The 27,417-nt window shown below is 54.8% G+C and overlaps 2 protein-coding genes across 3 annotated transcripts; one reads left to right on the top strand and one right to left on the bottom strand.

Annotated features, from left to right (window-relative positions):
* Positions 1–22,884, bottom strand: Znf787 (zinc finger protein 787). 2 transcript variants are annotated; one of them, XM_051207784.1, is made up of 3 exons: positions 22,644–22,884; positions 10,352–10,440; positions 1–1,689 (listed from the first exon to the last, which is right to left on the bottom strand). In XM_051207784.1, exons 2-3 carry the CDS (start codon positions 10,428–10,430, stop codon positions 623–625), a joined length of 1,146 nt encoding a protein of 381 aa, XP_051063741.1. In that variant the 5' UTR covers positions 10,431–10,440; positions 22,644–22,884; the 3' UTR covers positions 1–622. The 2 variants fall into 2 exon arrangements, with proteins under 2 accessions (XP_051063741.1, XP_051063740.1); XM_051207783.1 differs by lacking the exon at positions 22,644–22,884 and adding an exon at positions 22,064–22,120.
* Positions 22,026–23,483, top strand: LOC127238490 (translation initiation factor IF-2-like). Its single transcript, XM_051207107.1, has 2 exons — positions 22,026–22,327; positions 22,625–23,483. Exons 1-2 carry the CDS (start codon positions 22,026–22,028, stop codon positions 23,481–23,483), a joined length of 1,161 nt encoding a protein of 386 aa, XP_051063064.1.
* Positions 23,484–27,417: the final 3,934 nt, after the last annotated feature.

Genomic DNA, 27,417 nt, shown 5'->3' with positions numbered 1-27,417 from the left:
GACAATTGAATGGTGCCGTTTATTGCCCTCCACATCCCTTCCACCGTCAGGACAGGGAACACACAGGACCCTGTCCTCTCAATGAGACCGTGCTGGGAGCAGGAGGCTACTTCTTCACTCCTTTGCTACTGCAAATCCAGGAGGGAGAGGAACGAGTTGGGCTAGAAAATGGACAAGGACCCAAGGGGCAGAAAAATCAATGAATGGGAGGGATCAAAAGGTATGATTAAAAGAAAATTCTAGACGGGAAGGAAGACCCTCTTGATGCTCAAGGCCAGGATTCCCTCCATTCCTTAGGACACCGAGGCCCACACTGCAGTGGGGATGGCCTCTCCACTGAGGGTCTTGTGCCGATTGGTCTACACAGTTCTCTCACACACTGTCTCTGGCTCCCAGGCTGGGAACCTACACAGGGCCGGTGCGGGTCAGCAGAGAGGCAGTCCTGAGAACCTGCTCCAATGGCCACGGGTCCCCCTCACACCCAGGGCAGCGTGGACCACTGAGGACTGAGGAAGGAGGCCACTGCTCTTCTCGGTCCAGTTCTCCGAGCCTCGTGGTCTTGCTTGCTGATGGTCCCCACTGAGCCCGAGGGGCCCTGCCCACCCCTCGGGCACCCCCTTTCCTACCGGGCCTCCCCACCACGACACTCGGCACACCGTGCACCGGCCGACTGGTCCTCGCCGTCATCCTCTCCGCCAGCCCAATAGAAACTCTGTCCGCAGCTGCTGCAGACCGACGGAGCCCCAACCGCGTGGACCTTCTTGTGTCTCCGCAGTGCAGCACCCTGCACGAAGCCCTCGCCACACTCCACGCAGATGTGTGCGGGCTCCTCGCCACCGGCTGCCCCCAGCCCATCCCCGTGCTGTGCGCGCTGGTGGGCCAGCAGCCCTGCCCCGTGCCCAAAACCCTTCCCGCACTCCATGCACACGTATGGCTTGGGCGCCGGCGCCCTCCGGGACCGTGGCCCCGTTGCCCGCTGCCCTGCCCCGGCCAGAGCTGCGGCTGCTGCAGCACCGTCCCCCGGTGCGCCCACCACGATGATTCCCTCGCCATCGCCCACTGGGATGGCGATCTCGCCGTCCGCCGCCGCCGCCTCCTCGGGAGCCTTGGCGCGCCGCACGCTGGCCGCCAGCACCTTGGCGGCCACACCGGGCCCTGACAGCTCTGGGTGCAGCCGGAGGTGGCGCGCCAGGCTCTTGGGCTGACTGAAGCCGCGGCCACAACGCGGGCACACGAAGGGCTTGAGGCCACTGTGCGAGCGCCGGTGCTTGGCCAGGCTCTTGCTCTGTGTGAAGCTGCGGCCACAGTCGGGGCAGGTGTAGGGCTTCTCGCCCGTGTGGATGCGCTGGTGCTGCATGAGGTTGGAGCTCCAGCTGAAGCGCTTGCCGCACTCGGAGCAGGCATAGGGCTTCTCGCCCGTGTGGATGCGCCGATGCTGCACCAGGTGCGAGCTCTGCGAGAAGGTCTTGCCGCAGTCGCTGCAGGCGTTGGGCCGCTCGCCTGTGTGCGTGCGCTGGTGCCGCGTCAGCTTTGACCAGTGGCTGAAGCTCTTGCCACACTCGTTGCAGATGTAGGGTGCAGGTGGCCGAGGCCGGGGCGGGGGCCCAGGTGGAGGCGCGGGCTGGGGTGGGGACAGCTTGGTCGGAGGCCAGCTGGGGACGTCGTCGTCATCCATGATGAGGATGTCCACTGCAAGGCAAGAGGGAAGGAGGAGGCAAGTCAGAGGTGGCAGGCCCACAGCGACTGTCCACGTGCGGGTCACGATGGATTCCAGTTTAGCGAGCGGCCCGAGCCGCTCATTCTTTCAGGGTTCCTCCAACCCAAGGACAGCTGGGTTGTGCCAGCTCGCAGACCGCACCCCTTATCCCGTAGGGCACTGATCACTCCGGGTATTTCCTAAGTATTTTTGTGTTCATAACCCGAAGACCTGTTCCCCTTCCCTCAGAGGGGACTTTGCTTCTGCTAGCCTTTCTGTGGACCGGATGGCCAATGCCTAAGGCTACTGGGGTCCCCACAAAGGTCTACCAACCAAAGCTACAGAGGGAGGGTCAAGCGTAAGGATGCTAAGAGAGGACCCAGCACAAATGGCACCTGAAAACCAACGGAGATGAGATGGAAAGGCCAGACATAACGCCGCTGGAAAGATAGGTCTCAGAAGGCTTCCAGACTAGGTAATGGCCTCACATTTGGGCAACCCTAGCTGTGGGGTGGGAAATAGAAACGGGAACGATTTGGACAAATGGGATGGGACCAGCCTGGGAGATGCACTAGCCTGACTATCTGCACAGCTGGCCTCTTATTACCCCTACCCCCCTTCTCTTCTCTGCCTACCAAGGACAGTGTAGGGGCCTTGTTCTGGAAAACTGAAAACCACACCCACCTCTCAGGAGGGTAGCCCTGGGTCTTTCTACCGGTGCACCCAGCCTGCCCTGGAAGCCTGCCTCCTGTCCAGGCCCGACCTGTCCTGCTCTTGAGGCCTGGCTACTTTCCTGTTCTCCAGGGGCCTAGCCTCCCCATTTTACAACAGAACCCAGGCCCAGAATCACACGCCAGGGCCTCACCAGACCAGTACACCCTGCCAACCAACTCGGGTGGGACCCTGAAGTGTCCTCTCAAAGCCAGGCTCTCACTGCCCACTGGACGACGCTCTGGACGACGCTCTCTTCCTCTCTCAGCTCAAATGCGCTATCTTATTTATCGCTGGCAAATGAGTAACTGTGGCCCATTTGAGCCCTGTCAAACCCACATCCGGCAGCTGCAGTGCAACCTGCTCCTTTATAACGGGAGCTGGGTGGGTGGGAAGGGGCCTTTGCCATGGGACACATGACTATCAAGGTCAGCTTTCTGAGACGAATGTGGTGAGTGGCCCATTTATCCCTTGTGAAAGCCCACAGCCACATGGCTAGACAGTAAGGCAAGGTTAGAAAATGTACGTCTCTTTGGTAGAGACACAATCCATATTCATGTGCTCCAGGAGCCTCATTATAAGATGCGGCCTGCGGACCTCTACAGCTGGGCCTCATAGGGGTGTGTGTGTGTGTGTGTCTGTGTATGAGTAAGTATGTGTCTGTGTGTGTGTATCTCTGTGTGTGGGGGGGGTAGTGTATGAATGTGTGTGTGTGTGTGTGTGTGTGTGTGTGTTGTGGTGTGTGGTGTGGTGTGTGGTGTGGTGTGTGGTGTGGTGTGTAGGATTCGAAAGGAGGCCTTTGTCAAATGTTAAGACCAGAACCATCCCATCAGCCTGAAGCTCATGTTCAGGGGCTGGCCCTCAAGGGCCAGATCCAAAGTAAACTCAGCAGACTGTAAAGCTCACAGGCCATGGCAGCTGATATGGGGCCGGTCAAAGCTGACGCTATGGTCAGAGGCTTGAAACTGGCCCCACAAGCAAATTGGGGACAGGTGAGAGTAAACAAGGCCATTCTGTCAGGGCCCAAAGCTGAAGGACAAGGGAGCCTTCTGGACCCTGAGTTCCAGGACACACACAGCAACTCTTAGCTGACCGAAAGGTCAAAACAAATACAAAGATTCAACACTTCCTCCTCCCTGGGTCCCAATGGATGCAGAGCTGCTGTTTCACCCAATGCCTACACCACCCTGGGAGGAGGCCTGTGCGCACCCCCAGCAACTACAAGGACCACGGCCCTGGGCCCTGGCCTTCCTCCTGTCTCCCAAGCACTATTTAAAAATGCAGAACTTGTATTGAAGTGTGATTCCTGTCTCCCTTTCCTTTCCCCCAATACCTTCCCGTGTGCTCACAGCAATCTCTCTCCCTCTAACATTAATGCAACTGTCCGTCAAGTCCCCTCAGTACCTGAAAACTCTCTGATCAAGAACAAGAACCTTGCAGGGCTCTGTGTCCTGGCTACACTTCTTCCTGTGAGGAAGTGGTCCTCGTCCCAGGTACTAGGGACTTAAGTATCAGTCCACGGCGATGGAACCAGAAACTGGACAAGCCAAGATCTGCCATGGCCACTTGGTACAGAACAGCCACACCATGGTCACTGGCCCAATACACATGCAGCAGTCCCAATCTTACAGCAGCCCAGGGGACCCTTACACCGAAGCCCTAGACCTCCAGGCTTCATTTTATTCCCCAGCTTCAGCTGTATTGCCACAAGCCCAGCCAGGTGGTTCTCCATGCTCAAGGCAATTAGACTGGAAACCCAAACACAAAGAGGGTAAAGCAGAGATACGAATCTCAGTAGTCAAGAAATGAAGCCAAGCTGGGTGGTGGCGACACACGCCTTTAGTCCCAGCACTTCGGAGGCAGAGGCAGGCGGATCTACAGGCCAGCCTGGTCTACAAAGGGAGTTCCAGGACAGCCACAGCTGTTACACAGAGAACCCCTGTCTTGAAAAACAAAAATCGAAGCCAGCCTAGAAGCCCTTCCCCAGAAGAATGGATAAGGAAAATGTCATGCATATATACCATTCGATTGTATTCTGTGGTAAAGAATGAAATTTACAGGAAAATATATGGAACTGGAGATTATTAAGTGAAACAAGCCAGTTTCCTCAAATTAAAGAAGCTAGATGTAAACATGTGTATGGGGCTGGGTGGTGTGTGGCTCACTGGGTAGAAGTACTTGCTGTGAAAGAAAGAGGTTCCAAGTTCAAATCCCCAGCACCCATATAAAAGCCTGGCAAGGCAACCTAGCAGTAGCAAGCAGCTTTGGAGTCTGTGTGAAGATCAATACACTAAAACTATCTACATCTGCCCCTGGCCTGTGCATACTAGTGGATGGGCACACAGCGTGGGCAGACACGTGTATACACACTCACGGGCGCGTGCGCACGTGCGGGGGAGATGAGGGTGGGACACTGGGGGAGGAAGAGGTCTACAAGGGGCAGGTAAGCAGGAAGAGAAAGAGTATTGGGACACAGAGAAGAAAGCTGGAGGGACTATTTAAGGGGGGAAGGGGCCAGCGCCAAGGGTTTGGGGGGAAGTGCGTACAAGCAAACAGTGACACTTATGTATTCAGGTGTCATAATGGGGCCTGGGAGATGGCTCAGCAAGTGAATGCCCGACAATCGGAATTCAATCACTGTACCCCCAACTCCCTCAAATTTTCCTCTGGCATCCACCTGTGCACGGTGGCCTGCTTGCCCCGACCCCCTCCCATGCACACACAAAATGCAATTAAAACATTAAGGTTAAAAGATTCGGAATGCCGGTGTATGGGCATCTTTGAATTAAGTCATGGCATGGAGTCTGAATGAACTCAGCAAGAAGTCTGAGAGCTCAGGACAGAGCCCTGCATGGGGTAGAAATGAACCCACCGCCACTCAGGGCCATCACTGGCTAAAGGGCAATGTGGGAAGAACTGGCTAAGGCAGTAACAGGCAAGGAGAACTCTGGGCAGGTGTGTTCCTTCCATAGGCTCCGCCTTTTGCCAAGTGGTCTGGTCATTCAGTTAAGTGTGCCTGCTTTGAAAAAAAGCAGACTGTTAGGGACTGGAAGGCTAATTACTTAAAGGTGGAGCTGTGTTTTTAGGCGATGACTGGGCTGCACAGCGGCAGCTTGGAAGTGGTACTGTGGGAACTCAGCAGGGGCCTGAAGGGTCGGCTTAGGAAGTCAGCTGCTCTAGTTGTATTGTCTCAGGAAAAGCAGGGCTGGCTCGGGTGTTGAGAGCACTTTCTGCCCTTGCAGAGAGAGAATTCAGGTTCGATTCCCAGCACTCACACGGTGCCTCAAAACCATCTGTGACTCCAGTTCCAGGGACTGACATCCTCTTGACCTTCACAGGCACCACGCAAGCACGTGGCATACAGACATGCATGCATACAGACACTCACACACACACAATCAAATTTAAAAATATTACAAAGCAGCAAGGCCATGTGGCTCTGCTGGCTACACAAGCCACCTCTGGACCAGCGGACTGATAGTCCACACCTTTGTGGCCCAGCCTTGCCAAAGAGTCTCCAGATGAGCTCATGCCCTCTCCCGGGAGAAAGAAAGGCTCCTGGCATTGCCTTGGGACAAGGCTCAGATCATGGACCAACCGTACATGGCAGGGGCAGCTATTCTGTTTGTGGGATAGCAGCTGTAATGGGCTCAAAACAACACAGCAGAGGCAAGCTGTGGCGCTCGGCTCACTTAAGGTGACTGCTTAAGGACATCTGCCCAGTTTCCAAGTGTAGGTAGGTTCTCTATTCTTCCCCAAAGTGACCAAATGACTCTCCCTATCCAATAGCATGCCAAATACCAGGACTACAGGCTGGTCAGCCACCTGGTAGGCTAAGGCCTGTCTGGGCTATGAGGCCAAGGTCAATCCGGGCGACTTAGTATAAGACCTTGTGTCCAATTAAAAGAAGGAACAGGGCTGGGAATGTAGCTCTGCGGCAGGAACATTATCTAAAACATCAAGAATCTAGACTGGATCCCCAGGATCACAGCAAAAACCAAGTTTATGTTGAATTCACTCAGGCTAAAACTGCCCATCCCTAGAGAGTGAGAGCCTCCTGGAGCCTGTGGTCCTTCGCGCTGGGTCCAGGTGCCCTCAACAGCATCCCATTGTTTCACATGCTGCTTACCCCAGAGCCACCTCGGTTAGCTCTCCAAAGCAGCACTCGGGAGCAAAAGCAGGGCATGCCTGTTTGGGGTTTGTTTTCAAAGAAAAACTCATAAATGCACACTGGCAACTGCCATATGTACTCTCAGCAACTCAAAGTTTTATTTAAACTATTTAGTACCTCCTGCTTGGGACAGCTCCCAGCGTTGCCGTGGGTGACAACGGAATCAGCACACAGACCCATGCTGCCTTCTGGGGGCAGCCACGCTAAACGCCCAAGGAGATGCTTTCCGTTTTCACAGGCAGGTGTCTTAGGTGGCCAGCGGTCCTGTGCTTGAAGCCAGCCCCTGCTCACTGCCACCTTCAGCCTCTGCCTCTCTCTGGTCACCGGGATTGGTCCACAGCTCCATCACCATCATACTTACAGGGGAGGCACACGGGTGAGGGGGGCTCAACTGGGCTGTCGTTCATTGTTGGCACCCTTCAAATCCTTGGCTCACCCGTCTCCCGACGATTGCTAGCTATGCTTTTGCTGGGCTGACATGCTTCTGGCAGGAGTCTAAGAGTCGCCTGTACTCTTCCTTATAAGCCACTCATTCTTTCTGCCAGGAAGCTAGATTTTTGGTTTTGCAACAGATGGGATCAAAAGCAGAGCCCTGGGCAAGCAAAACAAGCGTGCTACCACTGCGGCCCATCCTGGCCCTTGGCTTTCATGTGCGTTGGTGCTTTGCCTGTGTGCGTCCCTGTGCGAGTGTCAGATCTTAGGGTTATAGACAGTTGTGCGTTGCCATGTGAATGCTGGAATTGAACCCGGGTCCTGTGGAAGAGCAGCCAGTGCTCTTAACCGCTGAACCATCTCTCCAGTCCACGGTCCCCAGCTCTTTATAGCTGCTCTCAGTGTTCATGACTTGTTCTCTTAACAGAGCTCGATTTCGGAGCTTTCCACTGAATTAGTTTTTAGGATGTATCTGTGTTTGTGTGTGCATGTCGACTGTGTAAATGCATGCCACAAGAGGACGGGTAATGGAGAGACCAGAAGAAGGTACTGCATTCCCTGAAGCTGGAGTTACAGGCAACTGTGAGCTGCCATGTGCGTGCTGGGAAGAGAACCCAGGTCCTCAGCAACAGCACCAAGTGCTCTTAGCCACTGGGCCACCTCTGCAGCCCATGAATTATAATTTTACCTATGTTCCATTCCTTTACTTTGGATATGTCACAGATTCCATCTGAGCATATATCACTGCCTCTGCCTAACTTCAATATTCTTAAACTCCAATTTAATCTTTTACAAGTCTCATTTTTGCTGGGAGATGGTGGTGCATGCCTTTAATCCCAGTGCTCGGGAGGCAGAGGCAGGCGGGTCTGAGCTTGAGGCCAGCTTGGTCTACAGAGTTCCAAGACAGGCAGCATTAAAGAGAAACCCTGTCTTGGAAAACCAAAAACAAATAATTCATTGTCATCTTACAATTATCCTGTTTTCAGCTTTTAAAAATAATTTTGTGTGTATTATTGAGGGGGCTGTGTTGTGGGTACAGGTGCCTGGAGTCCAATATCAGACCCTCTGGGGCTGGAGTTACAGGTGTCTCCAGCTCTTAACTGCTGTCATCTCTAGCTTTTGACCCTCAATATTTTGGGAACTTATTCATTTGAGTTCCTTCTAGTCTTTTCATTCTGGGATGGTTTGGGTTTTGACTCCTAATCTTTGCTGAGTTTGCCCCATGTAAGAGTTCTACGATCACGTGGCTTGTGTATGTAGTACTGTCAGCACACCTAAGCAACCTGGCCATCTCCTGCTTCTTTCCCCTAACCCACCCCTACCCATCTAACGTCTGCTAGAGCTAGTAGGCATGGCAGTATGATCTAAGGGCTTGGGGGTTGGCTATGTATTGCTGTATTCCTACACAGGGACCTGGGAACATTCTTGGGCCATTCCACAGTTTTGCAGTAAGCCCTCCTGGCTGACCCAGGTGCCCGACAGGACAAGTACTCTGTTCCACAGGAAGGACAGAGCCTCGTCCATCACCCAGTGGGAGACCACCACACCAGCTCAAAGTCCTTTCCAACTGGGACTACTCTACTTCTCTTTCTGGATATCCTGTTGCTGAGCTAAGGACCAAGACAGTCTGAAAGGATCTCTCTGGCCCTGACCACTGCCCATCTCTGAAGTAATCAGAACTGACTGTGAAACTACTTCAGCCCTAGGGAGACCCAGCTCACCTCTGTGCCTCACCCCTAGGCAAGCTGCTGAACCTACGTCCCAATTCCATCTCCCCAAGCCCCCACCCATATCCTTTCAAAAATAAAATGGCTCAACAGGCAGCCTGACCTTCCAAGGCTCTGTGCACACAGCCAGATGACCCACGGAGGCCGGCAATGATGGCAGGATCCACTGCAATAGCACTAGCCTCTCTGGGTTGGACAGGCTTCCCAGAAATATGCAAGAGTCAAAAAAGAAAAAAGGAAATTCTAAAACCCTGCAATCTAATTCTCTGGAATGCCTTACTCTCTGAGCAACCACTCAGCAGAATATGGCAACACCAGAGCCAGGGCTGAGGACCACCATCAGATGCTAGTCAAGTTTCTGATACGCACGCTGGCCAGCACTGGAACAAGGCAGAGCCCAGGGAAGGGGATGTCAGCGAGCTGGCCAGCTTTAACTGTCAACCTGATAATCCAGAAAAGGCTGGAAGAGTCTTAATAAAGGCTTGTCTCCCCGTGCTGTCCTGTGGGCATGTCTGTAGGGGATTGTTGTCAGTTAGCTGACATGGGAAGAGCCAGCCCATGGTGAGGGCGCCACTGACCAGGGAATCTTACACTGATGACGGGGCGCAGGCAAGCAAGCACGCATTTATTTCTCTCTGCCTTGGCTGTCTCAAGCTCCTGCCCCTATGACTTCACAGCACGATGGGCCGTGACCTGGAATTAAAAGTTCGAATACGCCCTCTGTCCCCTGAGTAATTCATGTTGGGGTATTTTATCACAGCAGCAGAAAGAACACTAGGACAGCCAGCACGTACTTCATCTGGTCAGGGTTGTGCCAAACGTTTATTGTAACCCCACACAGACGGACACGTGGCTGTGTGCAGGTGGAGGTGACGGGACAAGCGACCTGGGGCCGTGACAGCAGAGTCTAAGGACACTGAAGCAAGGGGTTGTAAGCAGCAGTTTATTAAAATGGAGGACTAACTCCATCTACCCCGGGGGACACACACACCCCTCACTGTGCCTCCTCATGAGCTTTCTTGTCATCGCACAGGTATCAGTCACCAGGGAGAGGGTGACGGTATTGGTGGGCCTGGATGGGTCTTACCAGACAAACCTAAGTACCATGTAACCCACGGGTGTTTGGTTCCACCCAATGATACTTTATTAACAAACAAAACACATGTGCCAATACTCAAGTGAGTGATTTCATATTTAATCCAGCCCACCCTTCCCAGAGCTCACCACGTGACTACAGATCCCCTTGCTAGCCCTTCACTCATTCATTACAACTTCCGGGCCTTGGGTTTGGGGGTCCACCCCTGATGTGAGGAGTACCTGCAAAGGAGCACTCACAGTGCTCCTGGAACCAGAACAGGGCATAGGGCACAAACGGGGTGCTCAACAGCCACCAGCTGGAGACATGAGGCAAAACGTGGCTCCAAGGATCAGGATGTCCTGTTAAAAGGACCCTTGGGGAGCAGAGCACCATCGGCCTCTCATTCTAAGCTGCGGGCGCGGGGCTCTTGGAGGACAAGGGACAGGAATGCAGGCCCCCCGGAGTCACAAAAGATGCTTCCCTGGCCTGGCGGAAAGGCAGTGGGGCTGGCTGAGGAACCTCTGAGGCCACCTCACCTGGGTTCTCATGACTAGCCATCTGCTGGTCCTCAGAATCCAGCGGCCCCGGAGACCAAGCTTCTTCCCGCAGCTCCATGCCTGGGTCCCTGCAGGAAGAGAGAACACAGGAAAACAGCAATTACAGGTACTGAACAGAGCAGAGGACTCACCATGGCAGGCACCGTCACCCAGCAGGCAGGAGTCTGGCCTGAGGAGTGGCCAAAGCTGTAGTACCCCTAACTCAGGAGGTTCGATTGTTTAACCCCCATCCCTGCATTAGCCACACAGACCACACCACCTCCCCAGACCCCTGCCCAGCTCCGCCCTGCTGCATTGAAGCAGAGCAACTCCACCTCCGTGACTCAGTTTCCTCTTGGGCAAGATGGAGAACAGAGGTGCAAGGGGATGCATGACCATGAAAATCTGACACCTGGTAAGACTGTGGCAATGATGCTCCCGTACAACTGGGCGCCGAAGGCAGGGGCAGGAGGTGAGAGCAACAAGAGGTTTCAGAGGCGGAGAGCCTGCGCCTCCATATCAAACACTGGGCTGACGGGCTGCCCAAACTTACCCGACTGCAGGCAGGTCTGAACAAGCCCGCTCCACAAGCAACCCTGAACCACAGGTCCCCCAGCAGCACAGCCACCTGGGACCCCTCAGCTGTGTTCTTCCCAGCTCCTGAGAGCCTCCAAGCAAGTGATAGCCGCCATGGCAGCTGTCCCCTCGCACGGAAGTCCTGTCCACCCCACCTGGCCTTTCTCCTGCTCAACCCTTGTGCTTCTTCACGTCTCACCAAGTGAATCTGTCCCCAGTGTCCACGCCTAAACAGCAGTACCCACGGGAACTCCACCCACAGCAGCACCACGCAGCCCTAGTGCCCGAGAGGACAATGAATACACAGGTGAATGAAACTGGGCCAAGGAAAGGCTTAAAAGACAAAACTCAATGGAGAACCACACGAACAGACAAGAAGACCCAAGTGGGCCCCAGGTACTAGAGCCAGGTCTCAGCAGTCCCTCAATAAGCAAGCACAAGGTGGCCATGCTGTGGCCCAAGAGCTGGGTGCACATGCTTACAGGAGCCCCAGGTGGTGACCCCCTCCACAAGCCATTGGGAGAGGAAAACCCAAAACGCAGAAGATGCTTCTCGAAAGAACAGCAAGGCTTTAGCTGGGACACCTGGGAGGACCCATCAGCCCATGGATGGACAGAACGCCACAAACCACAGGCACCTGCTCCACAGACAGCGTGCGCATGCGTGGAAGTGGGGGTCACAGGGGAGGTGCTGTAACACCATAGGTCCCCCTGCTCACAGAAGTGAGTGAGTCTCTTCCCTCCTCTGACTATACATCAGAACAGGCAGGTGTGAAGGCGGACACCCACTGAACACACCTCCAGTCAGGGGACAATTTCAGCCCAAGGTCTGTGAGGACAACAGTGACTCTCCATTTTCTTCCAGAAAGCCAGGGCACAGCTTCCTCTTGAGGCATGCCCTCTGTGTCCCAGGGGAGTAAACCACCTTATCAAGGACAGGAGCCAAGGCCAAGGGACTTCTGCACAAACAAGCCTCCCCATCCACATTCCACAAGCATCAGCTGCCGACCGTCACCAGCACAGAAGCCCCACAGGGCCTGGCTTTCACATGACGCCCACACACAAGAAGGCACCTGGACTTTCTTCTACTTAATCTGCTCTAGGGCAGCTTATTTCTCGGACATAATAGGAAACTCTAACAGGGACAAAGCTGCCTCCCTCCACCAGACCTAACCCTGCAAGGCCCGGGTGGCACATCATGGACACCAAAAAGGGACTCGGTGTGGGGTGCACATGTGTTAGCAGCAGTACCTGAGAGGGGGAGGCGGGAGATCCAAGTTCCAGGCCAGCCTCAGCTACAGATGTATCCTGGGTTACAGGAGATCTTGTCTCACAGTGAAACTAGCAAGCAGCAACTCCAGGAGACCTCGCAAGCACACTGGCAAAGTGCTTTGGAAAACAACACATTTCTCAAACAGCATGCCGGTAACCCTACAGTTGCATTTCCTGGCATACACGCACGCAAGAGAAGAAAACACACACCTGTGCAACAGCATAAGTGAGCAGGCATGCAGTGCTGTGTGTGACGGCTACAAAGCAGAAGGCAAATACTGGGGAAAGGAACAGGCCTGAGCCTATGACTCCAAGTTCGTGGGCCTTCCAAGGTCAGGGGCCCATTCAGCCCAGGGCCACATGGTTGCATGAAATGCCAAAGGTCACTACGCCCAAAGCCCAAGGCCAAAGTCCAGATCACCAGGAACAGGTTTGTGTCAACTGCCCCAGATCAACAAATTCGGGGTCAATAAGCCCAGGAATATAGGATTCTGTGTTCATGAACTACCAAGGTCACTAAGTGGAGGGCCACACAGCACAGATTCCATGGGGAAGTCTCTAGACGAGTCCACAGACAAGAGGTAGACTAGGGCTGGGCGGTGGCGCACGCCTTTAACCCCAGCACTCGGGAGGCAGAGGCAGGCGGATCTCAAGTTTGAGGCCAGCCTGGTCTACAGAGCATGTTCTAGGACAGCCAGGGCTACACAGCGGAACCGTTGGGGAGGGGGAGATGGGGAGGGGGAGAATGGGGGGCAGCAGCCGAGTGACTGCAGTGCTGGGACTGGAGTGTAAGTGGCCCAGGTGTGGGCTCCCTGACGAGGGAAGAAAACACTTCGGACTGGACAGCAGTGACTGCTGCACCCCGCACACATTAACTCGCCCGACTGTGTGCTTTAAAACTGCATGCCTTCAGCACAAGTGACTTTAATACGATGAAGACTAAACAGTGAGCATGCTCCATGATTGGAAAAACAGTTACAAGCACCTAAGGGAAAGAAAAGAGAGGAGCTACGGGCACTGCCCAAACACTGCCAGGGGTCAAAGAGGTGGAAAGACAGGGTTGCCCTGCAAATGGCTACTGCCCAGTGACATACTGTGCTCACTTAAACAAGACACCCAGAGCTCAGGCCAGCAGCCGGGAATTCCCAGCTCCAGCCAACTTCCTGCAGGAAGGAGGGGAGGCAGGGCAAGCCTGCCTGCTTTCTACTCACCTCACCCCTGCAAAATGTCTGCAGCAGTCAGAGGACAGCCGCTACTTCCTGAAAGCCAGGAAGCCTTACTATTCTAACCAGGCAGGGAGACAACCCTCAAAGGGACAAAAGCCCAAAGAGAGTAGGCAGGGAGGCGAGGATGCAGAGGCTAACCTGTGCTGGCTGGAAAAGCTTTGCTCAGCGAGCCCAGGTCCTCCTACTGACACTGACACCATGGTGTCTCTTCAAATGGTCACATCGTATGTTCCTAGCCACCTATATGAATGACAGTTTTGGTTTGCACTGAGATCCAAAAAGCCTACAATATTTAATATCCGGCTAACTATAGGAAGAGTTTGGTTGGCTCCTGCTGTTAAACAGCAAGAGATACAAAAATAAGGACAGCTTAGCTTGCAAAGCCAAGGACTGTGGGAGCCCCAGGTGCGCCATGGGTTGGAGCACAGCCAGCAGGACGCAGCCTCGCTCATGCTCCAGGCCATGTGCAGCTTTGTCTGTGAAGCCAAGTTCTGTGAGCAAGTTCCCCTGAACCAAGGGAGCACACAAGTCCACAGCGCTGGTGAGCCTAGGAGCGGTACAGGATGGGCTGGCTCCTGTCCCATGGGTGAAACGAAACATTAATTGCCCTGGAAAGGGTTGAGGAGGCAGACAGCTCAATCCGTAGAGGCCTGCCACACAGGCATGAAGACTGGAGTTCAAGCTCCAGCCCCATGTAAAAGCTGGACATGGCAGGGCCCCCTGTGCCCCCTGTGCCGGAGAAGGGGACACACAAGGACTCCTGAGGCTTGCTCAAGGCCAGGCAGTACAGCAAGATGAGGAGCTCCAGGCTCAAAGAGTTTTAAAAATAAGAAACAACTGGGAAAGACTTGCCATCGATCAACACATGGCCTCCACACCCACACAAAAGGCCCGGAAAGATTTAGAGTAAAGAAGGAAGGCAGGGCACTCTGACCCTCCTGCTTGGTGCAGTCTTTTGTTTTGCCCCAGGACCCTGCTGGCAAGGTGGGAGGGAAGGCAGACAGGTGCAGTAGGCCACACAACACAGGAGCTGGAGTTTATCTGTGGGGAAGAGAGATCTCCATAGAGTTCATCTGTGGGGAAGAGGGATCTTCAGCAAGCTTCAAAGGTGCCTGCCTGCCTGCCTGCCCAGCCCTCTTACTCCTGAGCCCTCTAGGTAGCAGACCTGCCGGGTGGTCTAGGAGGCATCTGTCCAGAGCAGCACACCATGCTCGTGCAGACCCAGGAAAACAAGCTGAAAGCAGGCCTGGTACCAGACCGGGGCTCACACCTCTCTTCACCTGGCAAATCCCAGCCTGGGAGCTCAACCCAACCAAATGTTGCCACAACTACATGCTGTGACCCTGAGAAAGTAGGATTCGGCTGTATCTTTGCAGGACAGGTGTGTTACAGAGCTATGCGAAGCCCCCAATGGCACCAAGCTTGGAGCAGATGAATCAGGTTCTTACAAAGGGTTTAAGAAGGGTACCCAGTCCTCTTCCCCTCCAAGCATTCATGAAGACAGCGACTGGCCCTCTTGAACTAGCTCTTAAGCCGCGGAGCCCACCTGAGATCTCACAGGCTGGGGAGTAGGATGTTGGGTCTGCAGGGGAGGCACAGAGGAACCAGGGGAATCTTAGTAGCCACAAACCCAGCTCCCTGGAGAAGAGCCCCAACCTGAACACAAGAAAACTCAAGATATGCAAGGCTGCTGAGTGACAGGCCTTACACCTGGCGTGTGACGGAGGCCCTAGGTTTGATCCTCTAGGTTCAGACTCCAGCCAGCACCTCCCAAGAAATAAAAAAGAAAACCCCAAGCATCATGAAGCTTCTGACCAGGAGCCCTGGAAGTGCAGTCCGCCCTGGCCTCTCCTCCTCTCCCTTCCCAGCCATCACCTCCAGCCTCTCACAGGTGCTCGCCTGCTCTGACCTCCACCTTGCAGAGGTAGAAGAAAGAGCACCCCCTCAGCCCCCACCACTCCCAGCAGGGCCCTTAAGCAATCCAATTAGCACATGGATCTGACAGGGCTATTAAGCCCAGACAAATTATTGTTATTATTGTTGTTATTAGGCCCCACCCACCCACTCTGGATGCCTGCCCACCAATTATCCTCTTGCTTTCTTCTGCTGCCAATCTCCTCCTTGACTGCTGCCTGCTGGGGCTGGGTGCAGTAGCAGCCCCTCCTGCCCCTCATCCTCTCTCTCAAACGCTTCTTCCCTCTTCCCAACGCACCTCCCTCCTTACCCGCCAGTCATCTCCAAACCACCTGTCCTCTTATTTCATTAGCAAATACACCCTGACTATTCTGTCACCCAAGTGCCCCCATCTACTTCTGAGTCTCAAGCATCCCCACCCTGAATCCGTGGGTCACCAGCAAGGATACCAACATCACTATCATTTCCCCCTTTCTCAAAAGCCCAACCAAACCACTGCCTCCTGTTCTTTCCCTCTACTCTCCCCACCCACCCACCCACCCCAGGGCCTGCTTCCGGGGACCTCCCCTCACTGGCACCCCAGTTCTGGATGCAGCCTCTCCAGACCCCTCTCTATTCCAGTTACTCCGTTCAAACAACCTAAATACAACACAAGCTGAGGCAGATGGCTCCGGGCTGCACAAGTGTGAGGACCACGTAAGTGCACATGCCCAGAGTCCACACCTGAAACCCCGGCTGCAGGAAGCAGACAAGTGTGAGGACACGTAAGTGCACATGCCAGAGTCCACACCTGTAACCCCGGCTCCAGGCTGCACAAGTGTGAGGACCGCGTAAGTGCACATGCCAGAGTCCACACCTGTAACCCCGGCTGCAGGAAGCAGAGCCAGGCCTATCTGGGAAGGGCAACTTGCAATGCCAACTCACTCAGATACCCAAAAGGGTGGGCTCCAGGCTCAGTCTGACCACCACCTCAACAAACAAGGTAGAGAGGCTGAAGAGACGACAGTGAGCAGGAGCCTGGCTACTCTGATTACAGAGTTTGGCTCTTAGCACCCACATGGCAGTTCACAACTGCCGGTAACTTCAGAAGATCCAATGCTCTTATGGCCTCAAGTACTTGCATGTACATGGCACATATAAACAGGAACATACACATTAAATAAATGAATCTTTCAAAATAAGCCTTTAATCCCAACACTTAGGAGGCAGAGACAAGAGGATCTCTGAGTTGGAGAGCAGCCTGGTCTAGAGAGCTAGTTCCAAGACAGGACAGCCAAGACTATAGAGAAACCCTGTTATGGATGGATGGATGGATGGATGGATGGATAGATAGATACGGAAGTGACTGAAGTCAACCTCTACATGTACTCACACTCATAAGCATCTGCACACATTGCACACACACAGCACTACACAAAGGGTCTGACTACCCTTTTCTCCAAAGATAGCCAGATGGTCAGTGGGCCACTGGATGTGCTTCCCTGGGGAAATCCAAGCACAGCCACAAAGAGGCTCTACTTCACACCACCCCACAGGCCACTGTGGGGTGCTGCTGAGGATGCCAGGCTTGCCTGGTGAGAGGGCACCCGTGCACCTGCTTGGGAAAACACCTGGCAGGCCCTCAAGGTTGAGCAAACAATCACCATCAGCCCAGCAATTCCACAACAGTCTACACCCTAGCAGTGCATGGGAAAAATTCCTGCTACATGGATCTCTAGATGTCAATGTTCTGGGAATATCCTCACAAAAGCCAAAAAGGCAATACAGCCAGGTGGTGATGGCGCATGCCTTTAGTCCCAGCACTCGGGAGGCAGAGGCAGGTGGATCTCTGTGAGTTTGAGGCCAGCCTGGTCTACAGAGCAACTTTCAGGACAGCCTCCAAAGCTACACAGAGAAAACCTCTCAAAAAACGGAACAGAAAAAGAGCCAATACAAACGGCCATTAAAAGAAGCATGGCACTTAGCCACCATCAGACTGAGGCACTGACAGGCACAACAAAGCTGACCTCCAAGGCTCTCTGCTTGTCAAGCAAACCAAATTCAGGAAAGCACATACTGCTCAACTCTACACAAGACGCCTAAAATAAGCAAACCCATACAATAGCGGCTCTCAACCCTTATGGCCTGACCCCTTGGAAGTCAAGCCACCCTTTTCACAGGGGCCGCAAATCAGATATCCTGCGTATCAGATGTTTACATTACGATGCATAACAGGTCACCACGAGGAGTTAGCTTCTTACTGTAACAAGGAAATTTTCCAAAATGCCTTGTGTTGATGCACACAAAGCAGTGAGCAGCTGAAAGCCAGCAACTGTGGGCTTCCTGTGGGAGAGCTGTGTGCACCTTATGGAAAGGGTCCCCACATTCTGGGCTTCACGTGGGAGAGCCGTGTGCATCTCATGGAAAGGGAAGAAACACTGCCCCGACTCAAACAGCCCCATCACACAGACCACTGCACTAGCCACAAAATGGAAATCTACCCCAGCCCCCACAGGACCCTAGTCTGGCCCAGGCTCTGCAAACTCCCATCCTCCTCCAGAGCCCCAACCCCACTGTCAACCCCAGGTCTGGTCTGGAGAACCCTGCCCCAGATCCTCCAGCTGCCCCCCCCCCCCCGTGCCCAGGTCCCACTCCTATCACATGCCAGCTTTGTCCTATTTCAGTCACCTTTCTGCTTCTGCTCCCTGCGGGCACTCTCTAAGTGAGCCAGGTGCCTCCCATCCCAGAGTATGCTGCAGACAGCCGTCAGCCCACTGTCCTAGCCACCCTTCACCAGGGTGTTCTGTAGTGACCTCTCTGCTTCCCTTATCTGTGGGCGGCCCCTCCCCTCATTCCAGGTTCTTCAGCTTCCTCTCTAACCAAGGCCTGAATCCAACACAGACCAAAGCGAAGCCCTCATCTCTTTAGCCCTAGGGACAAGGCCTGACCATCCCGGGGATGCCTCCCACTGTCTGTCACCACTGGGGTGAGCTCACGGGTGAGCTCCTGCGGACAACTCTGTCTCATCCGGTCAGTTTTGGTAGTCACAATCTGAGAACATTGTCTGCCCCTCATCCAGATCTGAGGGTGTATTAAGACATGGCATGGAGCCAGGCAGAACTTCCTCCAGGGTTTTAGCTGATGAGACACCTCTGCCTCCTAACTGGTCTAGTACATCCACTTCCTGTGGGCTCAAGTCTCTTCAGCAGAGCACAGACACTGTCAACCGGGGCTGGCAGGGCCTGATGGTCAAGGAAGAGAAGTAAACATAGTCAGGACAGAGAAAGATCTGGCCCCACCTATCCCAGAAGAGCCTTCTAGATTGTCAATCCCCTTTAAACCTGTGACACAGCTGGCCGGCAGCTGGAGTAGTCCCTGAGGGGCACCCTGCTCCTCCCTAGACAAGCACAGTCACAAGCAGAAGCCAAGCCAGCAGTGAGCTGTGCTCAGTCTCAGTGAGCCTGCAGATCTTCAGGGTCACTCCTGAGCACCTCACCCTTAACCACCAGCCTGTAAGTGAAAACTGCCAACAGCAAACCCTCTTCAGGAATCTTCTGTGCAAGCTGGGCAATCACGTCGTCTGTCTTTCAGGTTTATCCACAGCAGCAGGCGAACCCGGGATGGGGTGGAAGAGGGTTACCATCGTGGGGAACCTGGGACTGGTGGGAGGGGCATAAGGAAACGGCCTCCTGCTCAACTTTGTGTGAACCTAAAACCCTAAAAACTCCATCTTGCATTATAGACTGTCAAAAAAACTCATGAGGCATCTCAGACCCACCCTGTGGGCTGGGCTGTTCTGTAGGTGTACAGATACTACCTGGCCTTACACCTCCCTAGATCAGCTGAGGCAACATGCATGACCAAGTGCCAAGGCCCAGCATCAACAGTCTTCTCCCTAGGGAAGCCTTCCCTCTGCTGCAGCTGTCCTCCTCAGCCAAGAGGAGCAGATCACATTCACCACGTGCAGATTAAACCCCCAGACGTGGGTGCACGGCGCTTTAAGCACGTAAGCTCGGATCCTGATCCCCTGAACTGCCAGGGAGAGGCCAGAGGACAATCCCTACAGGCAAGCAGCCAGGGTCAGAAGCTACCCCACCGCTGACCAACCATGTGACTGAGGAAAGGTGCCTCATCTCCTCAGCCCATGACACACGCCCGGTACTGAACAAGAAACCTACAGTCACTTTATGCCCACAGACAAGGCAAGGAAGCATTCACTGCACACTCAACCGCTGTACCTGTTTCATGGAAGAGAAAGACAAGATCTAGACAACTCTGTGGCTAATAATGTCATACAGCCACAGAGCAAACTTCGGGTCAAATCTGGGTCGGCCACACTTCCTCTCAGGACACTGGCACTGCTCCCAATTAATGCCTGTTCCTGCGGCTGAGTCCCTAGTCCTCTGGGAGATTCCTAGCTGAACCCTAAAGCTCCTCCTACGAGTTTCCCACCCCCTAACATCACAGGGAGTGTCCAGCAGGCTGAGTCCTCAAAGGAGGCAGGAACTATACTCAGGCCTGACCAACTGACCCTGCACAGGCACAAGGCAATGCTCTGAGCGGCCTGGCCCCGAGGCTGAGAGTATCTATGTCTAGACCCCAGCACTATCCACTTCAGGGCAGGCACTCCTGCGTGGAGACAGACAGACTCCCCCGTCGGTCTCAATTCTCACCACCCATCCCAGCCACCAGTACAAGTCACCTGTTTACCCCACTATGCTACAGGTCACCTACAGTGAGAGATCAGGTCCCAAAGTCTTCCAACTAGCAAGCCTGTATGACCGTTTACACACAGAATGGGGAAGCAGGAACCCCAACCCAATGGCCAGCACCTAAGAAAAGGCCTGTAATCCCAGACCCAGCCTTACCCAAAAGAACTGTTCCAACAGTTCTGGCCTCCTTACAGAGACTATATTCTGAAGCTACTTTAGGGCCTAGGGCTCTTGAGCACCAGCACAAGCAAGGATCTGCCCTTTCTTGACAAAACCAAGGTGACCACCTCTGTCTCAGGGCCTCAGAGAACTTAGCACCAGGTAACTGCCAAGCTCTCAGAGCAAGTCATCAAATTTGCACTCTCTCCTGAATATGGAGGCCCAACACCGGATACAGACCTAGTCAGTCAGAGGATGCAAACATGGTTTTGGAAAGCTTGTGAAGTGTATCTGGGCATCCCTCCCCCACAAGTGGTATTGGTGCCCATCAGTGACTACATAGTTGTTGGTGGCCTTGAGCTGGGCATCATACCATCTCCCCAGGGTCTCCTTGTCCAAGACCTACCAGCTAATGCCACTGCACTGACATCACAGCCCCTTCCCTGCAGGCCCCAGAGCTCCCCTGCACTGACATCACAGCCCCTTCCCTGCAGGCCCCAGAGCTCCCCTGCACTGACATCACAGCCCCTTCCCCGCAGGCCCCAGAGCTCCCACGGCCACTTTGGCACACCTCTCCCTTGGCCTGAACAACTCCATAAAGGAATTACAAGATCCTTGTCAAGTGGACGAGTGCCACCCACCAGCAGGCCTGGCCCATGGAAACCTTGGGAATGTCTCTCCGGCCCACGAGGTGACCCCACCAGAGCAATACCATGTGCTAGGGGCTGGCTGTGTCTGTCCTCTTCACAGACTAGGCTTGCTCAGGGAACTATAACCATGTTTCCCACTTAAGAAACAGAGGAGGAAACAGCTTGGGAAAGGGGAAGTGACACATCCAAGGTCACAGAACTAACTGTAAAAGAGCCCAGACTCAGGAACGATGGCTTCAGGGACAGACCCCCTGGATAACTTTTCCTTGCACTGGGGAGGATACTCCTATCACCTCCATTGTGTCCCCATGGGAAGAGAAGTTTCTTATCTATGGTGGCAGAACTTGGGAAGCTCATGTAGGATTTGAGCTAGAGAGCTCTACGTGAGGAATATTCCCAGTGGCTGCAACTCAGTCTTGAACTTCACCACGGGCCTAGCCAGAAGATATGCCCTTCCCACCCAAGCTCAGATGGAGGGTATATGAGATAGGCAAATCCGGAATCAGATGTGAAAGTTCTGTGGGCCGCGGCAGCACAGCACACAGGAACCCCAGAAGGGCAGGCAGGGAAGGTTGGCTGCACTCGACCCAAGAGGCTTAGGGCCCACTGAGCTTTCTTTCAGCAGAGCTGAGGTCCGATCTCAACTAGAACCTTAACAATGACCAACATGGGAGCCTAAACCACAAACTACACAGAGGAGGGGGAAAAAGAAAACAAACCAAAACCAGATCGTTGCCTTTTTAATAACGCGCTGAGCAATTCCCCTGAACTGTTCCGGGTCAGGTCTCAGCGTCTGCTTTCCAACCCTACTTCGTTCCTTGTCCATCTTCCTACCCTGGAGCCCAACACCGGCGCGGCGTAGCACTAACACAGGCTTCGGTTCGCTCTCTGAACACTCGCTTTTGCATCTGCGGATCCCTTTCCCGACTGACCTCTGCGGGTGCTGGGATTTGGGGGGGGGGGTCACCCAGTGACCTGCTCTGATGCAGGCTGGGGGTGGGGGTGGAGGTGGGGAGGGCTGTTGAGGGGCGGGGCTCGGCGCGGAACACAGCCCCGGGTCCGCCTCGGGGAGGGAGGAAGGCGACCTAACTGTCCAGGCACGGCCCACGCGGCGCTGACCTTGGCCTGGCGCTTCCCGTCCCGGGACCCGTTTCCTGCTGCCCGCCAGCACGCGCGGGGTTAAACAGATGAGCGGGCCTCCCGCCGCCTGCACCCCCGTAGTCACCCGCCGGACCACGGACCAGCAAGCAGCGCGTGGCGCCCGGGGCGGCCACGGACCAGGCCGACTTGGAATGGGGAAGGAGGGGACACGGGAGGACCGAGGCCTGGACGGTCCCCGGGCCGCCGTTTCCGGCCAGCCGGGTCCAGGCGGCGGCGGCGGCGGCGGGGACCCTTCCCCCATCAGGCCTCACCTCTTCCACCCCAACCCGAACCCCAAGCCCATGGCGGGCGCGGCGAGTGCGGACCGGGGCGGGCCCGCGCAGCGGAGGTGCCCGGCGGGCGGGCGCAGCCGCCGGAGTCGCGCACTCGCACGCGCGGCACCAGCGCCCCCCACCATCTCCTCCTCCTCCTCCTCCCCGCGCGCGCACGCGCGCACACAGCGGCCCCCACGGGCGCGCGCGCGAGCTCGCTCCCCCGGGCGCGCGCACGCCCACCCCCCACCGCCGCGCACGCGCGCCTCCGCGCCCGCCCGCCCGCCCGCCCGCCCCCGTCCCAAGCCCGGCCGCCCCGACGCGCGCCCCCCGGGCCCCTCGGCGCACGCCCCCCCCCCGGCCTCCCACCCCAGAGCCCGCGGCCGCCCTCACCTCCTCGGCTCCGGGGCCACCGCGCTGCACTCTTCCTCCTGTCGCCCGCCTCGCGGATGCTGGCGGCGGCGGCGGCGACTCAGACCCTTGGGGTCAGGGGGACGGGCGCCCAGGCCGGAAGTGACCTTCCCGGCCGCTTCCGCTCGCGCCTCGGCCTCGGCCTCTCCTCCTCCCCCGCCCGGGCCGCCGCCGCTTCCTCGCCGCTCTAGGCAGGCGAGCTCCGCGACCCCTGCTGGCCGCCGCCGCCGCCGCCCCTTCACCCCCCGCCCCCCGTCCCCCCGCCCGGCTCTATGGTCACCGAGAGGCGCCTCGGGACGCCACTTCCGGATGCGTCTAGGACGCGGGTCCTCCGCCCCGCTCTATGGCGCCGCGCTCCCACGGGGCCCCGGCCCCGCCCCCTCCCAGGCCGAAGGCCGCGCTCGGCCCGTTAGGCGCACACTTCCGGGTGGCGTCGGGGCGGGCCCCCAACCCCAGCCTCGCCGCCACTCGCGCCTGCGCGGAGAGCCGCCCGCGGGGACGCTCCCGCCACTCCGGTCCTCCTGGCGTCTCTATCGCCGTAACCCGTTCGGCGCCGGGGCGCCGGAGAGCTCAGGCCCCAGACACCGGGACTCAGGGTTGCACTTTGGGGACGGCCTCATCTGGAGATCGGCTCCCCCCCCCTCCTCTCCCCGCGTTTTGCAGAGGACCAGAGTTCGCGTGACCTTATTAAAGTGGCACAGCAAGAATGGCGGGGGGCCTGGGCTCGAACCTGCAGAGTGTGCCTCTAAGTGTGTTCAGCCTGTGGCTGAAAGGCTGCCGCCGCCTCGTAGGCGGGAGATCCATCACGGTCTTCGAGGATAATGGTGACGAAGAAACGGAATGGAAGAACCCCCTCTGCAGCTTCTGCTTTCAAGGCATAGTTCGAAGCATAAACGCCAATGTTAGCGTCTCTGAGACGAATGTCATTCATAATCCGTGGTCCGTGACTGGCTTCACGAAAGCAGACGTCGGTGCTGCCTGTGTTTGGACTAAGTGAGGGAGGGATGGAAGTCTTTCAAACAACCCCTCCCGAACCAGAGAAAATCCTGTTCAGCCTAAAGAAACAACGCCTAAAGGCAAAAAGATACATGACACCTGAGAACGGAAAGCATAACTGTCCCTTAGCAAGATGTGCGCCAGTAGCACCACCCAAACCCTCGCTGCCGGGCTGTTAGGGTGGGTAGAGAAGAAGGAAATTCAGGAGGAGGCCCATGCTGAGCCCTATCATGGAAAAAATCTCCAAGGTGCCTGAAACCCATGTTCAAGCGCTGGATTTCCATGGCTAGATTAAAGATAAACCAGCTGGGACCTTTCAGCTTGTGATAAAGATCACAAGCTACTCGTAACTGATTGAAAGGCTAAAGGTGAACTGACATGGGGGCTTTAAAATGGCCTCAAAGCTAAAGAGTAAACAGAGGTCTGTAAATATAACTAACTATTCCTCCCCGGCTCAAAGCTAACAGAAATAAAAGGCAAGCTGGCAGCAGTGAACACGGTTAGTTATCATCCCATCCCGAGTCCTCGGCCACGCAGAGGAATTCTCAGAATGTTAAACCGAGTCACACGAAAGTTAAATATTTCCCCCATGGTGAGCCTCGGAGGGCAGGATAGCATGAAACCCTGAGAGGAACAGCTTTGTGCCCCCCTCCAATAACAACTTCAAAGAGCAAAGCCCTGGCTACCTCAGGCTGTCTCTTACCTCTCTACACCGTATCTCCTTTTACTCTAGTAAGGGTGCAATTCTGCCACTGCCCGGCTCTCCCTAACTTCAACCAACCATCCCTCAAGTGACTTATTGTATCTGATTAGTTCCTGTTCCTTTTTCCGTGTGTGTGTGTGTGTGTGTGTGTGTGTGTGTGTGTGTGTGTGCGCGCACGCACACACACACACACACACACACACACTTGCATGCACATTCCACAGTGTGCATATAAGGTCAGAGAACAACTTGCAGGAGTCAGTTGGTTCTCCTCTTCTATCATGTGGGTCCTGGGAGTGGAGTCTAACCCAGGTTGTCAAGCTTGGCCGCAAGCACACGCCACCAGCTGAGCCCTTTTCCTGGCCCTAGCAACTGAATCTTCTAAGTCCCTGAGTTCCATGAGCCATGAGTTTTGTGCTTTTTGACACTTCCCAATTTCAATCCTAGGATGCTCCTGTAATGGTTACTGGTGGCAACAGAATACCAAACCAAAGCCACTTAAGGGAGGGAGGGTTTACGTGAAGTCGAGGTTTAAAGATCCAGTTCATCGTGTCATTGCAGCCACAGTCAGGAAATAGACAGATACAGCCGCTGGAGCTCAGCTCTCCAGAAACTCCAGCCAGGGGACTATTGCTACCCACAGTGCATTGTCCTGTGTCAATTAACTAATCCAGACAATCCTTCACAGTATGCTTGGGTCTCCTAGGTGGCTCTAGAGCTTCTCAAATCAGCCATCCATCCTTTTTAAGTTTCCATTTTTTTAACTGTGTGTATGTGTGCAGCGATGTGTGTGCCAGTGTGTACACATGAGTGCAGGTGCCTTCAGAGGCCAGAGGCGTTAGATTCCCTTGGAGCTGGAGTTACAAGTACAACGTGCCCAACATGGATGCTGGGATCCAAACCCAGGTCCCCTGCAAGAGGACCAAGTGTTCTTTTTGTTGTTTTGGTTTGGTTTTTTGTTTTTTTTTTTTTTTTTTTTTTTTTTTTTTTCCAGGCAGGGTTGCTCTGTAGCTTTGGAACCTGTCCTGGAACTCACTCTGTAGACCAGGCTGGCCTCAAACTCACAGAGATCTACCTGCCTCTGCCTCCGGAGTGCTGGGGTTAAAGGTGTGCACCACCACCGCCTGGCTGGACCAAGTGTTCTTAACTACCGAGCCACCTCTCCAGTTTGGCAATCAATCCTTTTTTATTTAGTCTTATTTTATATGCATTGGTGTTTTTGCCATGTGTGTAGGGTCCCCTGGAACTGGAATCACAGGCATTTGTTTACAGTCATTTGTGAGCTGCCATGTGGGGTGCCGGGAACTGGACCCAAGTCCTCTGGAAGAGCAGCCAGTTTCCCACACGAGGCCCAGTGGCTGCCAAGGCTGGCTCCTCCTTTCCACTACATCTGATTATTTCTGGAGTGTCTCTTCACACCCGAGGGTTACACTTCTCCTCTAGGCATCTAAGTGTGACCATGTGCTTGGTTCTCACCAGTAAGTAAGATGGAGCAGAAATGCCACAGGTCACTGCCAGGTCAAGGCAGGCGCTTAGGAAACAAATATACCGGCCTGGCATTCTTTTTGGTTTTTGCTAGATGTTACACGTGAGAGAGAAAGCGGTGGTAAAGCCAGAGAGACCTCGGTGTGCGAATGGGTGCCATGTCCCAGCCCCAATCCAAGATGGGTACATGATCAAAAAATAACATCCTGGGGTTGGAAGGATGGCTCAGAGGTTAAGAGTGCTCGCTACTCTTCCAGAGCTCCCCATGTTTGGTTCCCAGCACCCACATATGGTTGAACTCTCAACCACCTGTACTCCGGCTCGAGGAGATCTGAGTCTTCCGGCCTCTGCAGGTACCTATACTCACATGCGCAAACCCACACATACGGGCACACATATATAGACATACTTTAATAAAGTGTTTGAAATCAATCAAAACCATGAAACTGAGTAAGACGGGATGAGAGGAAAGTGACATTTAAGCAGAGAAAAGACCGAAAACTGGTGGGTGTGGAACTGTCACCTGACCCAAAGCGGCCAATCGGTGGCCTTCCCTGGCATTCTCTGGAACTGAGTTGAAAGTCTATGTATGGCTCCTGAGGTCACTGAGGTTGACAAGCTCTGGAGCTGGGAGCAGCCTTGTCGCTCAGCCTGTAGGAAGAGCCTGTCTACAGAAGGCAGGGAGTATGGAGAAGAAGCAGACAGGGAAAGGCCCAGCCCTTCCCAAGCCAAAAACCCCCGGTGCCCCTAAGGCTTCCTGGAAACCCTACTGGCTTCTCTCATTCTTCTCTCCGAAGCCATGTCTCCAAACTCCCAGGAAAAACCCATATCGGCCTTTAGTTACTTTCACCTCCCTGGGTTTCTGTCACCTGGCTCCACGTTAAGCAACAGGCAGGTTGCCTCTGAGGTGGAATGCTGCTCACGGGAATTCCTGGGTATAGATGTCTGAGTGGCAGCCCCCACCAGAGAGCCCTTCACAAACCTTCACCCTTCCAGGGGGATGCCCTCTCCCAGAGAGTGATGGGAACGGCTGTCAGTAGCAGAGGGGGCTGCAGCTGCTGAAGTAAGATCCCTGTAAGGGTCCCTGGTCCACCCCACCACCAACACACACGCACACGCACACGCGCGCGCGGTTTGCAAATGATCACTACTAAAGTTAGCAACCATTTTTCAGCTCTCATCAGGAACCGCAAACACATTTTTTTTTTTAATCTTTCCTTCTTCACATGAGGGAGTGTGAGTCCCTATCTCAAGGTGAGGGCCTAGGATGAGCTATATCACCCAAAAGCCCATGAGAAATGTGGAGTCCCGAATTCCCTCGTAGACTGACCCAGTCAGGCCTGTATTTAAATATATATATTTCGTTGTTTTTATTTATGTGTGAGCGCCCTCCTGGCATTTTGTATGTGGCCACAGAGGCTAGAAGAGGACACCAGTCCCTTTGAGCTGGAGTTAACAGGTGGTTGTGTGAGCCCCACCCCCAACATGATCCTGGAAACAGAATGTAGATCCTCTGGAAAAGCAGCAAATACGCCTAACTTCTGAGCCTTTTCTACAGCCCCCAGAATCTGC

Source organism: Phodopus roborovskii, unplaced genomic scaffold (assembly GCF_943737965.1).
Source record: "Phodopus roborovskii unplaced genomic scaffold, PHOROB, whole genome shotgun sequence".
Taxonomy (NCBI): Eukaryota; Metazoa; Chordata; class Mammalia; order Rodentia; family Cricetidae; genus Phodopus; species Phodopus roborovskii.
Note: the sequence above shows the minus strand (reverse complement) of the source record. Positions and strands in the feature narration are given on the sequence as shown.

Coding starts and splice junctions, on each gene's coding strand:
- LOC127238490 (XM_051207107.1), top strand. CDS start 22,026: ATGAGCGGGCCTCCCGCCGCCTGCACCCCCGTAGTCACCCGCCGGACC. Junction 22,328..22,624: donor GGCGGGCCCGCGCAGCGGAG/GTGCCCGGCGGG, acceptor CTCCCACCCCAG/AGCCCGCGGCCGCCCTCACC.
- Znf787 (XM_051207784.1), bottom strand. CDS start 10,430: ATGGAGCTGCGGGAAGAAGCTTGGTCTCCGGGGCCGCTGGATTCTGAG. Junction 1,690..10,351: donor GGCTAGTCATGAGAACCCAG/GTGAGGTGGCCT, acceptor CTTGCCTTGCAG/TGGACATCCTCATCATGGAT.